At 50.8% G+C, this 13,881-nt stretch overlaps 6 protein-coding genes and 1 non-coding gene across 7 annotated transcripts; 2 read left to right on the forward strand and 5 right to left on the reverse strand.

Moving 5' to 3' along the window:
• Positions 1-520: 520 nt before the first annotated feature.
• On the reverse strand, positions 521-624 carry BDV17DRAFT_t66. The gene has a single exon. It is a non-coding gene; the product is annotated as a tRNA-Val (tRNA).
• Positions 625-1,720: 1,096 nt separating this feature from the next.
• Positions 1,721-2,853, reverse strand: BDV17DRAFT_259457 (uncharacterized protein). Its single transcript, XM_073757441.1, has 3 exons — positions 2,461-2,853; positions 2,058-2,387; positions 1,721-2,005 (listed from the first exon to the last, which is right to left on the reverse strand). The coding sequence occupies exons 1-3, from the start codon at positions 2,559-2,561 to the stop codon at positions 1,834-1,836; spliced, it is 603 nt and encodes a 200-aa protein (XP_073617192.1). The 5' UTR covers positions 2,562-2,853; the 3' UTR covers positions 1,721-1,833.
• Positions 2,854-3,448: 595 nt separating this feature from the next.
• Positions 3,449-5,427, forward strand: BDV17DRAFT_289970 (uncharacterized protein; the record flags this gene model as incomplete). Its single annotated transcript, XM_073761794.1, has 3 exons — positions 3,449-4,051; positions 4,128-4,582; positions 4,704-5,427. 3 exons carry the CDS (start codon positions 3,449-3,451, stop codon positions 5,425-5,427), a joined length of 1,782 nt encoding a protein of 593 aa, XP_073617193.1.
• A 34-nt stretch (positions 5,428-5,461) lies between these two features.
• BDV17DRAFT_259463 (uncharacterized protein) lies at positions 5,462-6,082 on the reverse strand. Its single transcript, XM_073757442.1, has one exon. The coding sequence runs from the start codon at positions 5,898-5,900 to the stop codon at positions 5,478-5,480; it is 423 nt and encodes a 140-aa protein (XP_073617194.1). The 5' UTR covers positions 5,901-6,082; the 3' UTR covers positions 5,462-5,477.
• Positions 6,083-7,621: 1,539 nt separating this feature from the next.
• Positions 7,622-9,007, reverse strand: BDV17DRAFT_45927 (dimethyladenosine transferase). The gene is made up of 2 exons (XM_073764549.1): positions 8,575-9,007; positions 7,622-8,523 (listed from the first exon to the last, which is right to left on the reverse strand). Exons 1-2 carry the CDS (start codon positions 8,986-8,988, stop codon positions 7,738-7,740), a joined length of 1,200 nt encoding a protein of 399 aa, XP_073617195.1. The 5' UTR covers positions 8,989-9,007; the 3' UTR covers positions 7,622-7,737.
• Positions 9,008-10,338: 1,331 nt separating this feature from the next.
• On the forward strand, positions 10,339-12,215 carry BDV17DRAFT_289972 (nucleobase cation symporter-1 family protein; the record flags this gene model as incomplete). The annotated part of the gene is made up of 4 exons (XM_073761795.1): positions 10,339-10,456; positions 10,508-10,611; positions 10,661-11,461; positions 11,541-12,215. 4 exons carry the CDS (start codon positions 10,339-10,341, stop codon positions 12,213-12,215), a joined length of 1,698 nt encoding a protein of 565 aa, XP_073617196.1.
• A 352-nt stretch (positions 12,216-12,567) lies between these two features.
• BDV17DRAFT_289973 (uncharacterized protein) lies at positions 12,568-13,777 on the reverse strand (the record flags this gene model as incomplete). The annotated part of the gene is made up of 4 exons (XM_073761796.1): positions 12,568-12,876; positions 12,944-13,513; positions 13,592-13,665; positions 13,732-13,777. The coding sequence occupies 4 exons, from the start codon at positions 13,775-13,777 to the stop codon at positions 12,568-12,570; spliced, it is 999 nt and encodes a 332-aa protein (XP_073617197.1).
• Positions 13,778-13,881: the final 104 nt, after the last annotated feature.

The following is a 13,881-nucleotide window of genomic DNA, read 5'->3' on the forward strand; positions in this document are numbered from 1 at the left end:
GTCATTGAACACAGCATGAAGCAGCTGCGGGGGTGGTCAAGCCGGAATAGTCGCAGCAGGAAAAATTGCTGTAACTCTTGGTTTGGAGTACGCTGCCCTAGCAGACTGTATAGCTTTTTGATGTCTTCGAGACTCAGCGTTCCTGACGCCGAACGGCCGGGTTGAGTTTCTCCTTCTCAGATTAAGATACCTGCTTCAGAAACCAACTTCTGTGCTCCGTACGCCATAATACTAAATTTAGTGATTAAGCTTGTCTGATACTGCAGTGTTTCATCATTTTCTACCGTTAGTCCCTGTCCCATCGAAGCTTTTGCTGAGCATATGTACTCTGTAGTAGCTTGTGTTAATTAGGCCGGCGGCCCGACCACGACCCATGGACAGCATTGCGGGAACTTAGCGCAAACCGCGTCCGGACTGACCTGGCGGCTTCATCCAACCTGTCTTAACTTTGGCTTCATGCAGCCAAAAACAAAGCATAGGCACGTTCTACCTTCATGGTAGGGCAAGGGAGAAAAAAACATAGGCACGCCCGGGATCGAACCGGGAACCTCTACGGGGCTCAGGCATCCGTGATGTTTGTCACGTGATGTGAACGAAGCGTCATAACCATTAGACCACGCGCCTTGAATTGTTGTATACGTTTTCTTATTTTGCTCTAAGAGGTTAGATATCTGTCAAAAGTGGGTAAGTCCCCGGTTTTCGAGTCCGGTTGGTGATAAACCTCGGATGGAAATATCCATTTTTTGGTTGGCGTTACACTGCAGCGCGTGTGTCCAGTAACTCTGGAGTCTGTAGTCATTGACCCTGAACCCCCAGGCACGTGTACCAGAAACGCCTTCCCTCGGTCAAGAAAGTAGAACTACGAACCTCAAAAGCTCACGACTATTGCCTATGGTGCGATTAAATATGCGACATTCGGATCTGATTATCTTATATATATTTTGAACACTCTAGGAATGTGCTAGAATCAGACATCGGCTATCTCTGTACCTCTTCTGCGATGTGAACTTCCAAAGTCAACCTGGGATTCTGTCACAAAACGCGCCAAGAAACCCCACAACCATATGTACATCGAAAGACAAGCTATCCAGATCAAGCACCAAATGCTCTGCTTGTTGAGGCAACTCCTTTGATGTAGATCGTGGTCGTAAATATATACAGGGAAGTTTAAGCTATATCTATATTCTCGGAAAGTCGCGGGCTGAGATGGGATATATATTTTCGGACATGGCTAAGGTGAAACCAGCATATTGTGAACGACAAACATTAAGGGGGATCAAGCAAGCAGAGAACCTGTAACGACACCTGGCTATGCCTTACGGAATTATTTCTACGTAGATAATAATGTACATGCTCATTAGGGATTAGGGTTAACCACGGTAGTTTATACACACTCTCAGCCGATCTGGATAGTGCTCCTTTACATCCCGATGCTTATGGCCGGATCGTTTTTTGCACGGACTGGAGGACTGCACCGGTATATTCTGGTAGCCATATGGACACGGCCCTGAAGGGGCCCCTAGCAGCGAGGTTATCTTAAATCAACAGAATTCACCCATACGGCTGCAAAGAATGAGGACTTCGATTATTCGAGATATATTGAAGCTGATCAAGTAATGAAAATGCTTACTAGTTTTGATAGGCAAGGCTTGGTTGGCTCGAAACAGATCTACCGATAACGCGCTGGAAGTACAGTTGTTTAACTGTTGAACGCCTAGCAAGCTAAAGCAGATGCTTACCCAAATCTCAATGGCCCAGCCGCAAATGAACCTCCTCTCCGAGTCTGACATCAGGTATAATGGCCCAAGACCTGCGGCATCTCACAAAAGACTTTTAGAAACACCGTTTGACGTCGATACCTACTGCTTCCATACCCCTCCGTACCGGACGCATACGAGCCAACCGCATATACCACGCCTTCGCCCTTGGATACAGCTCCGTGCTCGGGTCCCTCGCCCACTGCACAAAGTTGATATACGGGAACGTCGTAATGTCGGCCAATGTTCTAAGAGAATGTCAGTAAGAACCCTAGTCCTAGGGAAGCAGGACCAGCATACAATCTATCTCCAACAATCCATCCACTGCTCGAGTAGCGCAACCTGACCTCAAGCGAACGACACAGCAATTCCACTTTATCTTGCTGAAATTGGCCCCTCGCCAACCAGATATGCCGCGTTATTTGACCCACCGCGAGTTCCCAGTCGGCGACGCTCTCTGTCAGCGGCGACTCGTTGGAGTAGCTAAATCGGCGGCTCCTGTCGTACTGATGGAGAAGGTACCAGGACATGGAGCGCGGCGGGAGAGTGTCGCTTGATACGTTGAACCCAGGATCGTGAAGGCCCTCCATGTACGTGAAAAAGTCCTGCAGATTGACTATATATGGAAGGCTGGGGTTGCTCGTCAGTCGCTGATCAGTACGTGTGTGCATAGCGGATGGGGACTGAACGGACTGAGACTTACCCGAGGAGCTCGAGAAGGATTGTGTATCCAGCGGCATTTATCGAAGACGGATGAGTGGTCAAAGTAATAGTCATATCCTGTTGGGAGCTTTGCGCAGCCATCGTGATCTGACGGTAACTGAGAGGAGGTTGTTCAAAGAAAAGAGGGTATTCTACGGAGCCCTGAGGTCTGAGAGATCTGTGTGTGTCTACTGTGGGAAAGAACTCCCCATACTGTTCTTGCCCTATTTCGACGCCACCGACTCGTGGCTCGGAAAAGTATCTTTATATTCCAGCCAATGTAGGGTGGTCGCTTCAATGTGAGTTTGAGTTTGTTAAACGAGTTGTTTCTATTGTTGCGGCGGTGGTTTCCAGAACGGCTACTAACCACGGACAACACAAGGTTTGAGCGGGGAGCATGCGTTGAAATATATATATATAGTTACCATGCAGCCTTGCGCCATCCTCCACGCTGCATAATACTTCAGCAAGCGGAGTCATCCACCCGGTTCTGATTGATGCTGGCGTCTTCGTGGAGCTGGCTAATAGCTATTCTGCGCATACACCAATGCTCATTTGCGAGCGAATGAAGCTTGAGAAGGGGGCTTGAGGATGAATATTCTTCACGTTGGACAGCCTCAGACTAGTAGGCCAGATGAGGAATTCTAGGGGAATTCGAAGGATGGGCTTTGTCTGCTCATTGTTCCTGCCCTGTCCATCGGTTTTGTTTCGCTTGTCCCTTCGAGGCTTAACGATATCTTTGGTTCCCATTATGCTTAGGAAGAATCGGAATTGTTAAAAGCTTTGTAGGCCCTTTGACCATATCGTCTTTGTCGCAATTAGTGTGGAAATATATAGCACGAGCATAGCGCTGCGCGACGGGCCCAATACACCTAAATGAAAACCTGAAGCTGAACAAGTGCTACCAAGCACCAATTCTGAACCCAGTCAACGTGTACTCAAGGTTATTTCTCATCATCCTACTACCCTTGGCACTAACCTCACCACACATGGCGCCATTCGTCGCTCCGATACTCCGTCTCGGCCGAGCCCTAATCCTCTTCATCATGGGGATATTCCGAAACCACACGAAGTCCTACGTCGCGACAATAACCTCCTGGGCAAAAACCCTCCACTGCCCCAAGAAATGCCGCGCGAAGCTACTCAAATCATTCAACAAGAGCCCCTGGGGACGAAAGTTATCCAAGGACCTGGCTAGTCTGTCTGGCTCTGGATTGATCCCCAAGAACGTCCGGATCTTCGTCACCAAGACCCTCGACGGCATACTGGGTCTCCTTCCCTTAAACACGCAGATCCTCCTGAACAATTTCTTTACAAACCGCGTGGGGACATTTTTGTTTTACGTGTTTATCTTCAGGTATCTGAGACTAATCGTGCACCTCATCTCATTTACTCTTCTCTATCGACCAACTCCCGTCCCAAGAAACCCGACTATTCGACCGAAGGACGTGACGGTGATTTCACCAACGCTCGACCTCTCGAACCCCACCTTCGAAGAATGCCTAACCTCCTGTCTTATCAACGAACCAGCCGTAATCATAATCGCCCCCGCCGACACCGCAATGACAGGCGACGAAGCGCATCGCCGCGCCGTACCAGAGGCGCTTCCCCTACACGAAAATCAGTGTAAAGACCCCATCTATCCCTGTCGCAAATAAGCGGATCCAGATCGCTCATGCGCTGCAATACGTCAACACGGAGATCACGGTGCTACTGCAGGATAGCGTCTTCTGGCCTTCGCCGCGGTTTCTGCCGACTCTCCTTGCGCCGTTCGAGGAACACACTGTTGGAAGCGTCGGGACAAATAGGCGCGTTCGAAGGACGAAGACGGGATTGAGCATGATGTCTTTCTGGAATATGCTCGGCGCGTTGGATACCGAGAGCTCTAACTTTGATGTCCGCGCGACAAATGCAATTGACGGTGGGGTGGCTGTGGTATCGGACGCAACATCAGCGCACCGGTCGACTATCCTCACGGACAGAAGCTTCGTCCGGAAGTTCACAAACGAGCGGTCCTTCCTGGGAATGATCGGTCCTTCGAACTCCAACGATGCTGAAACCTTCATCACCCGCTGGAACATGAAGCACGGATACAAGGTCAAGATCCAGCATTCTAGTGACGCGTGCGTTGAGATGGCGCAGCGCACAAATCCCGACTTCCTAAATCAATGCCTTGACCAAGAGAGGACAGCATGGCGTAGCAAATATTTCATCCCTGCTCACGGATCCATCACTCTGGACCAGCAGCCCTTGGAGTGTATACAGCGTCTACATATCATCCATCGTGGAATTTGCGCTCTTCTACGACGGCGCACTCATCATGTCCTTGCTGAACAGCCAAGTGGTGAAATGGGACCCTAATACGATTACATACCTCCTGCGCTGGATACTCATCTCAAAGGTGGTAGAGTTGATACCCTACCTCCTACGCGAACCGCGGGATCTGCTCATGCTGCCCGGGTACTTTGGTTTCAGGTATTTACATAGCTTCATTAAGCTCTATGTGCTGTTGACATTCTGGAAGACGGACTCGGATATTCCCACCAGGAGACCTGCTCACGACCACAACGCAAGATCAACCACTCCCCGAGTTCAAGCAATCCAATCCTATCCGGCTACCCCAACCCCAACCCCGGACAGGGATTGGGACAGAAGAGCACACCGGGACCATCCAAGTCCAAATCGCATCCGGGGTTCGGACTACGGGCACGGGAAAGGCCACGCCTATGATTGGGACGAGCGAGTCGAGGTTAGGGCATCACATACAGCAACCCCGAGACCGAGCCCTACCAAGCGCGGCCGCGGAAGGCCGAGGGGGAGTTCGACCCCATCACACAAGTATGAGGATGATCCTGCTTATACCCCCAGGAGCTCGCCTAGGGTTGCAGGTAGCAGGGTCAGGGGGAGTGCGACGCCGGATTCGTCGGGGGTGAAGAGGGGGCGGGGACGGCCGAGGAAGGTTATCTAGATCAGGACCGGAGAAGCGGGTAATAATGGTGTTGTTTATTAGGGCTATTTTTAGTATATGTATATTGGTCTAGTTATAGGCGTTAATCCACTATTTCGTTGAAAACACAAAAAGATAAAACAACACAGAAAACCAACAAATAAAAGTAAAAACAAAAGCACAATCCCATAGAAAATCCCTAGCTGCAATCCATACATCCCCGCCCATCCCGTCCATGTCCTACAACTCAACATGCCCCTCAGCCATTTGACTCGACTTATCAGGTGCCCCACAAGTCGCGCAACAAGCACAGCTCCCGGTACAAGCGTGGCATTGGAATCCATTAGAGCCACAGTAACTGCATGATCTGGGCAGCCAGTCCAGTCCGTTAGCTCACATTGCGAGATGGAATGGGACATGGGCGGAGGGTCATATACATACAGCTTGATCGTGAAGAAACGCAGGGCGCAGCGTACGCAGATGTGTAGTTCCATTATCGACGTACTTACACCGGTTCTAGGGGCGGCTTTCTGCCGTAAGAATATTTGACTAGGCTTGTTCCTTCTGAAGGAGAGGTAAAAGCTTACCTAGTTGGTGTCTAGTAATGTAGTAAATGCTGAACCTAGTAGGTAGCAATTGTTGAGGATGTCGCTCGTCTGACTTAGCGAAATCTTGCAAGATCGCCCGACGGAATAAACTAGTCTAGGCAACACTCACATATATAAAGCTGGCAGTTGCCCGAGCCCCTCTGCGAGGATCTCAGCCTCGTGGTCTCTACTGGGATAGACCATGTACCAAGCCCTCAGCCTTGCATAACGCGCACCAATCAATCTAGTATCCCGGAAACGGACATTTAGCCTGAACGAATGCATTCGGTAGAGCGAGTTGGGCGAAAGATTTTCGACAGCTGGCGAACTCTGATTTGGCACGAATGGGCAACGTCGTACAGCGCCTGAAGTTGTCTTCCTTGAAGAGCGAGGCTGAAGGGTTCTAACGGCCAGGCGAGAAGAAATTTCAATCTACTCGCTTCTGGATTACTGTATTACAATTGGTAGGTACGGAGTAGACAATTTTTTTTCGCGTTCTAACTCTATAAATGTGTCTTGTATAGTGTGCAAAATTTCAACAAAATCATGAGCATGGAAAACAGAAAACAGAAATGTAAACGAGCGACTAGACCCTAATATCTCACCAGATACCTATACTTCTCTCCTTCATCTCACTACTCCCATGAGCACTGCTAGGGAACAGAACGCTCCCTCAGCCAATACCTACATAGCCACCGAAAATCCCGAAGGAAGGAGACTCAAAACTGCAAGACCGACCCTGTTCCAGAGCGGAAACTCAGAGACTAAGATGGCGCTTCCGGTAATTGCGAAGGGTGATTTGGCCATGGTCGACAGTCGAAGTCGAAGTTGATGAAGTGAAGGTGGAGTTCGCAAGGTACTTTAAGGGTGGCCTGATTCGCAGTGAGCTCTAATGGAATTCAGAAGATGTCTAAGGAGCTGGGTCTGCGAGATGAGTGAGAATGCATAATTGGAGCCGGAAATTGGCTGTTTATATAGGGAATGTCCGCTGCGCATTTCGTCCACGTCCTCTTTGCAAACTCTGGATCGTCATCATGATAAAGAGCCCTTAAGGTATATTGTTCTCGCATTGATACCAAAGTAATCCTAACGGTACCTTGTCGATCAGGGCATAGAACAATGGCATATGTTATTGACAAAAATGATAGAATGTTTGAATATTGGAGGGATATAGGGAGTAAACAATGCCGATAGCATAAAGAGCGGACTCGGCTCTTACAAAGCACAATGGCCCAAGCTCCACGAGAATTTCCGAAAGGAATTTATGCAGCCTCCGTCATAAATTAGCGGACAAAGCTCACATTTGCGGGGATCGCATTCACCGTCAGAGAAAGGGACGTTCAAGACATTCTGTAAGACATAGCGAATCAAGGTCGAGTGACAAGGGGCGAAAGGGACGGTGCCTAAAGACGATGGCGAACGGGATATAAAGGCATAGCGGACATGGTCGGTAGATGGAATTTCAATTGCATTCATATCATTATTCTTCAGGTATTCAACGCTAGGTGGCATAGACAAAGCACTTTTGGTCGTGAGGGCTCTATGACCGGGTAGGCGGTTTGGTCGGAGGACGAGTTAACGGCAAAGCGTGGAGATAGAGCAGCGTCCGGCACCACTCTTTATCCGCAGTCGACAAGGCAGAGGGGAAAGTGAAATGGCTTGGGATATTGTATGGTGAAACTGCATTTCCGCAGCGGCGGAGTCTCCGAGTACTTTGAAGCGGACTTCAGGTCTGGTAAAGGTTTCATGAAAAGTGGATACCCTCAGTATTGCAAGCATGCAAAAGTCGCAGAAAATCGTTCTCGTCGCATTTGTTCGCTCGCGCACTCGCCAGCCCAGCCGTGTCCAGAATCTTTTCGATTTTGAACTGGATCAACCGCGTGACCATAGTCCTAGCTACCTGGTGTCCGGCGACCGTGATGATCGGACCGGTCTGAGCAGCAGCCGCACCAGAATCCTTATTCCCCGAGTTGCCCATAAAGATATCAACGTCGTCCTCATCAACCACCGGCCCGATATCCTCCGCCTCGCCCCCATCAACATCCATCTCGACATCCTCCCCGTCCTTCGCTGTGAACTTCTCTGGGAACGGCGTCTTCCCAGTGAGAAGATCCACATCCACCTGCGCTACCTTCTCAGGATGCATACTGGCCCAGGTGATCCAATTCCGTTCCACCATTGCCCGGATCTTTGTCGCCATAAACCCAGCCCTCAACGTCTTGTTCTTCCGTACGAAACAAATCCGCAGCATACCGTCCCACTCGTCCCAGCTAATATCCGGCCGGTTTGCCTTCGGCTCGACGCGAACAACGCTCGACTCGACTTGCGGCGGCGGGCGGAAGTTATTCCGACCAACTTTCATGATATGCGAGACGCGCGAGAAGAATTGCACGTTGACGGAGAGACGGGAGTACAGCGCGTCGCCAGGGCGGGCGATCAGACGGAGGGCAAATTCACGTTGAACCATGAGTACGGCCATTTTCGGAGGGTTAGGCATGGAGAGGAGTTTGAAGATGAGGGGGGAGGAAATCTAGCCACACTTCATTAGCGCACGGGATTATAGAAGACTTGAAAGACAAACCTGATAAGGAGTGTTACTGATGACGATTTGGAACTGCGGCAACTTGGACAAATCCGTCTTGATAAAGTCGCCCAGCACAATCTGCAGCTTCTTCTCCTGCGGGGTCCCCTGCACGCGCTTCGTGAGTTCCGCCGCCATGCGGGGATCAAGTTCGACCGCGATGACCTTCTTCGCTTTTTCGAGGATGCGACTTGTCAGAATACCGGGACCAGGGCCAACTTCGAGCACCGTCTGGCTGGGCTGGACGTTGGCCTTATCGACGATGTTGTCGGCGATCGCTCCATTCTTCAGGATGTGTTGACCGATGTCGGTGTTGAATTTGAAGATTGCCGAGCTGGCTTGCGCGCTCTTTGATGGTTTGGCGTAGGGTGAGCCAGCGGCCCTGGCGCCTTTCTTTCGCTCTGCCTTGCCCATTGTGATGTGTCTGTTGGAGTGCGGAGGCCCGGAGTCGACAATTTCGCGATTCTTTTTTTTTTTTTCCCTTATCGCAGTGGACAGGGCACGTGATGATAAGAGCCGGAGTGCCGCTTTTATAGTCCCCGGACTTTCCTCCCCACCATCTCCGGCGTTGACTGCACATTCTCCATCTTAACCAAGCGAACTTTTGTTTAGTTATTTGCCAACCAAGCACTGTCATTCTACGGAGGCTCTCTTTCTGCGTGTTCTTCATCGATGCAAATTGGCTGTCACCCACGGGAAGAGCCCGTCACAGCTACTAGCCGACGAGAAACACAGAGCCTGTCCCGTCCAGCCTGCCAGAGTGGAGCGCGTTCAGACGAGCGGCCTCCGATGCGAAGACGAGGAAAGAATGGTCGCGTGTACGTGCATTTGCGACCCATGACGTTAGCTGAAAGGATTACCTCCAGGGCTGGAGACTTTATCGAGCCTGGCAGAAACCAGAACCTCAGGCAACAACACCACAAAATGCAACCGACTTTCTCGACCAGTTTGATCTGGGGTTGGAAGTGTCCTAGGTGTCTCGCCTCCCCAGCCTAACAGGAAAACCGCACAATCACGCCTCGCGTCTCCGCCACACTCGCGGTATACAACTTCGATCACCATACCTCGGCAGAGCTTCTGCACCATGATTCAATGCATCCGGAAGCTCAGGGTCATTCACCACAACATCTGCCGGTGTCGTTCCTCCTGGCCGGCGCACTCGCGATAATAAAGTCCTCTGTTGAGGTTCTGGTTGATAAAGCGACAACGATGGGCTGAAGAAGAAAACTGGACAGTCTCCATGATACACTATTAAACCCATGGTCCATAGGTTAAGGAGCAGCCCCTCGGTCAAGAGATCAATTACTATCGCTCAATTTCTCTTTACCGCTGACCACGACGCAGACGGCGTGTGCTTCGGGGCTTGGTCGAAACGTCTTGAAATATGGGTCATCGGGGAGGTCAAAATCAATTCTCTGAGCTGGCGACCACAGACGGCGCTCCTACATCCACGCTATGACACCGTGAACCATTAAGTCCAGTAGTAGATTCATGATAAAGCTTGTCTTGATAAAGCTTGTCTGCTGCTGAGCTTCTTTCCATCCCGATAGTTAGGGTCGCAGGATTCATCGGAGGTCCGACGTTATCAGTCGGGTCTCCGCTATCAAGGATTTGTATGGAGCCAAGACTGCTGCTATCACTATACTCTGATACCAAGACGCGGTAGCAGCAATAACATTACTTCCTTCAGCATAAATCAGAGCTGCCTCCGCGATCTACGACAATGGACTGGCTCTCACTCACATTTTGAGAGTAGAGCTCACGATGGACGGCCTAACACTCCGGTCGCGACTGGCCAAGGCGAGAAAATATATCCTGACAAGAGACGCACCCAAGGAGGGCGCTGCATACTTTAACGAGGATTTACTCCCAACGCCTCCAGGTATGATACCCAATTTCTATCGATAGTAGCGAACGTATACTGATTCTATAGAACACCGAACATGGAATGTCCTCCACTTCTTCACGTACTACCTCACAACGACCTTCTCGCCTAGCAGTTACAACCTCGGCGCAACCCTAATTAGTCTCGGTTTGGTACAACAACTCCGTGCGCAATCTTACGCTATATATTAACGATGGCCAGCTCTGGTGGCACTGCATTCTCGCAGCCGTAATCGGCTCCTTCATCCTCAGCATAATAGTCGTGCTCAACTCCCGCGGCGCAACCCGCTACCACGTCGGCTACCCCGTCTACGTGCGCGCCAGTTCCGGAATCGGCGGGTCGAAGCTCTTCGTCGTTGTCCGCGCCTCCGTGGCAATAATCTACTTCGCTACGCAATCCTACTACGGGGGCATGATTACCTCCGTCTGTCTGAGGGCTATATTCGGCGATAGCTGGGTGAATCTCCCAAATCGACTACCATCCAACGCGGGCATCACGTCTCGAGATTTACTCGCCTTCTTCGTATTTTGGGTTGTGCAGTTCGGTGTTATGTTCCTCCACCCTACGGTGCTGAGACATTTATTCGTGATCAAGGCCGTTTACACGACTGTTGCGCTGCTCGGGGTCCTCGGGTGGGCAATTCATATGAACGGTGGTTCTTTGGGCGACTTCTCCTTCGACGGGCAGGTAACGCTGCATGGATCGGCGCTAGTCTGGCCGATGATTCAGGCGATCAATAGCGTTATGGGCGCGCTGTGCCCGATTCTCGTCAACCAGCCTGACGTCAGTCGGTACGCGACGCGGCCGAGTCAAGCGACTTGGTCGCAGTCTTTGGGTATCTTGATCTCCAAGGTCCTGGTTATGTTTGTCTCTTGTGCGACGACCAGCGTGACGACGCATGTTTTGGGGAAGAGCTTTTGGAACGTTTGGGATCTTTATGATGAGATCCTTACACAGTTTTGGGGGACTCAGGCTAGGGCGGGGATGTTCTTTGCTAGTCTTGTATGTTTACTCCCTTTCCCCATCTTCACAAACTTTGTTGGAGACGAAAAAATACTAATGATTGATTTTGTTAATCAAGGGTATGGTCCTCGCCATCATCGCCACAAACGCCGGGACGAACTCCCTCCCCGTCGGTGCAGACCTATCAGGCCTGGTCCCGAGTTATATCAACATCGTCCGCGGCCAAATCCTCTGCGCGCTGCTCGCGCCCCTATGCGTCCCCTGGAAGATCATTTCCTCCGCTCAATCCTTCCTCACATTCTTGGGCTCTTACACCGTCTTCCTAATGCCAACATGCGGCATAATGGTCGTCGACTACTGGATCATTCGAAAGGGAAACTTCCACCTACCTAGTCTCTATACTAAAGAACCCGGAAAAGTATATTCCTACTACCATGGGTGGAACCTGCGCAGTATAGCCGCTTGGGCCGGGGGAGTTGCGTTCACGGTCCATGGGATTGCGGGGAGTCTTGACTCGAGTTCTGTCGGGCAGGCGAGCAAGAGCATTTATAAGCTGGGGTTTTTGTTGAGTTTTGCGATGGGGAGTTTTCTGTATTACGTCTTTACGTTGATTTGGCCGGTTCCTATTTTGCCGGGACATGTGAGTGGGGATGGTCTGGGGTTTGAGGATATGGCGGCCACCGAGGGATTCCTTGATGGGGAGAGTGTTGAAGGGGTAAGGGCCGGGCCTACAGGGGTGGCGCTGGGCGAGGAGGGGGAGAAGGAGGTTGGGTTTGGTGTTAAGGAGGTGTAATATCAATAGACTTCTCAGGATAATAACTCATTGAGTAATTAATGTGCTGTCTTGGCTTATTCTTCTGTGGAATATTGCTCGATGTAGAGCCTGGCAGACTTGATGCGTTTAATTAGGGCTTCGCGTTGGTCAGGATCATCACCAGGTGGCATGGCTACCTAGGTTGGTGCAGCCCGACAACACTGTAACTTTTCCTCTCCAAATTTTGGAATTATCCATGCACAGATAACGAGCCAACAGACAATTGATAAGGCCGGATTACTCCTACCCCGCACTAACAAGTCCCTAATAAAAATCCGGTTATCTATCTGATATCTTATCACCACCCCGCTTCACATACACCACCTAGTACTTAGGTATTCTTCCCCTCCATCCACCTCCCATTAGTTCTATACGGAAACTTCTCATGCATATGCTTCGCAATATCCCGTCGCGTCGTAACCCAAACCCCCTCCTTCCCCTGGATATACAGCATAAACTTCCTCAGGGCCTCGCACCGCCCAGGCTTACCGATGATCCGCGTATGCAGCGGGATATTCATCATCTTGTTGCCCTCGCGGTAGAGCATGTCGAACGTGTTCTTGAGATACTGCTCGTAGGACTCGGCAACGGAACTGCCGAAGCCAGGGGCCATGTGGAATTTGCCGTCGTTGCAGTCGTACTGCCACCTCGTTAGTATCCATCCATTGGCAGGCGGACACTGGAGATAAATAGAGTAAAAGACGCACGTTATAAGGAATCAAAAGCATCCCCTTCCTCTCATCCTCTGGAAGTCCCTCCTCCCACGGAAGATCCAACCAATACGGCACATCATCATTATAAACCTCACTCGACCAAAGAAACTGCTCTCCCAACTCCTTCCAGATCTCCGGAAGCTTCGCATGCGTCTGCGGCGTTCCTCTCCCGAAGTACGCGCCAACCGGCATTTCTCCCGTAACCTCCTTGAGTGTCGTCAACGTCTTCTTTACGTACTCCCGTTCCTCTTCAGGCGTGTATTCCCAAATATCAAGCCACCTGTACCCGTGCGCCGCTATCTCGTGGCCCTCGCGGACGAGTGCTTTCCCGAAGGTGGGATTCTTGGCCAATGCGACGGCCACCGCGTAGGTCGTGAAGTTCCAGTTGAATTCTTTGAAGAGGCGCAATAACCGCCAAGAGGCCGAGCGCGAGCCGTACTCGAAGTCTTGCTCCGCGTTTAGGTAGCGGGCGCCTTGCTTGAAGCCGCCTGAGGAGCCTTTTTCCCAGAGGTAGGGTTCGCTGTGGGCGTCGCCGTCTAGGATGCTACGTTCGCCGCCTTCTTCCTGTGGGGCCAAGATTGATTAATCGACTCTTTGCGGCAGGCGTAGTGAGATTAATTGAAACAAGGTTCAAAGACGTACGTAGTTAAGAATAAAGGAGACGGCAATGCGCGCGTTGCTGGGCCATTGCGGGTTGAAGCCTGCTTCGCCGAAGCCTAGTATTCATAAGCCATACGTTTATTAACTGAGTAAATCGGATCAACATTTCAGAGAGAACGCACCTTCAAAGTCCCGAGGGATCTCATATTTCTTCTCAATGGTAGGCATTTTGCAGATAGATATCGTCAATGCGAGGATCAGATACCAAAAGAAACACCACGACTCCCAGCATTTCGACCTTGCCCATATTTATAGCGCCTGGACATCTACTC

This window comes from Aspergillus undulatus (genome assembly GCF_047715775.1).
Source record: "Aspergillus undulatus strain CBS 261.88 unplaced genomic scaffold BDV17scaffold_15, whole genome shotgun sequence".
Classification (NCBI taxonomy): Eukaryota; Fungi; Ascomycota; class Eurotiomycetes; order Eurotiales; family Aspergillaceae; genus Aspergillus; species Aspergillus undulatus.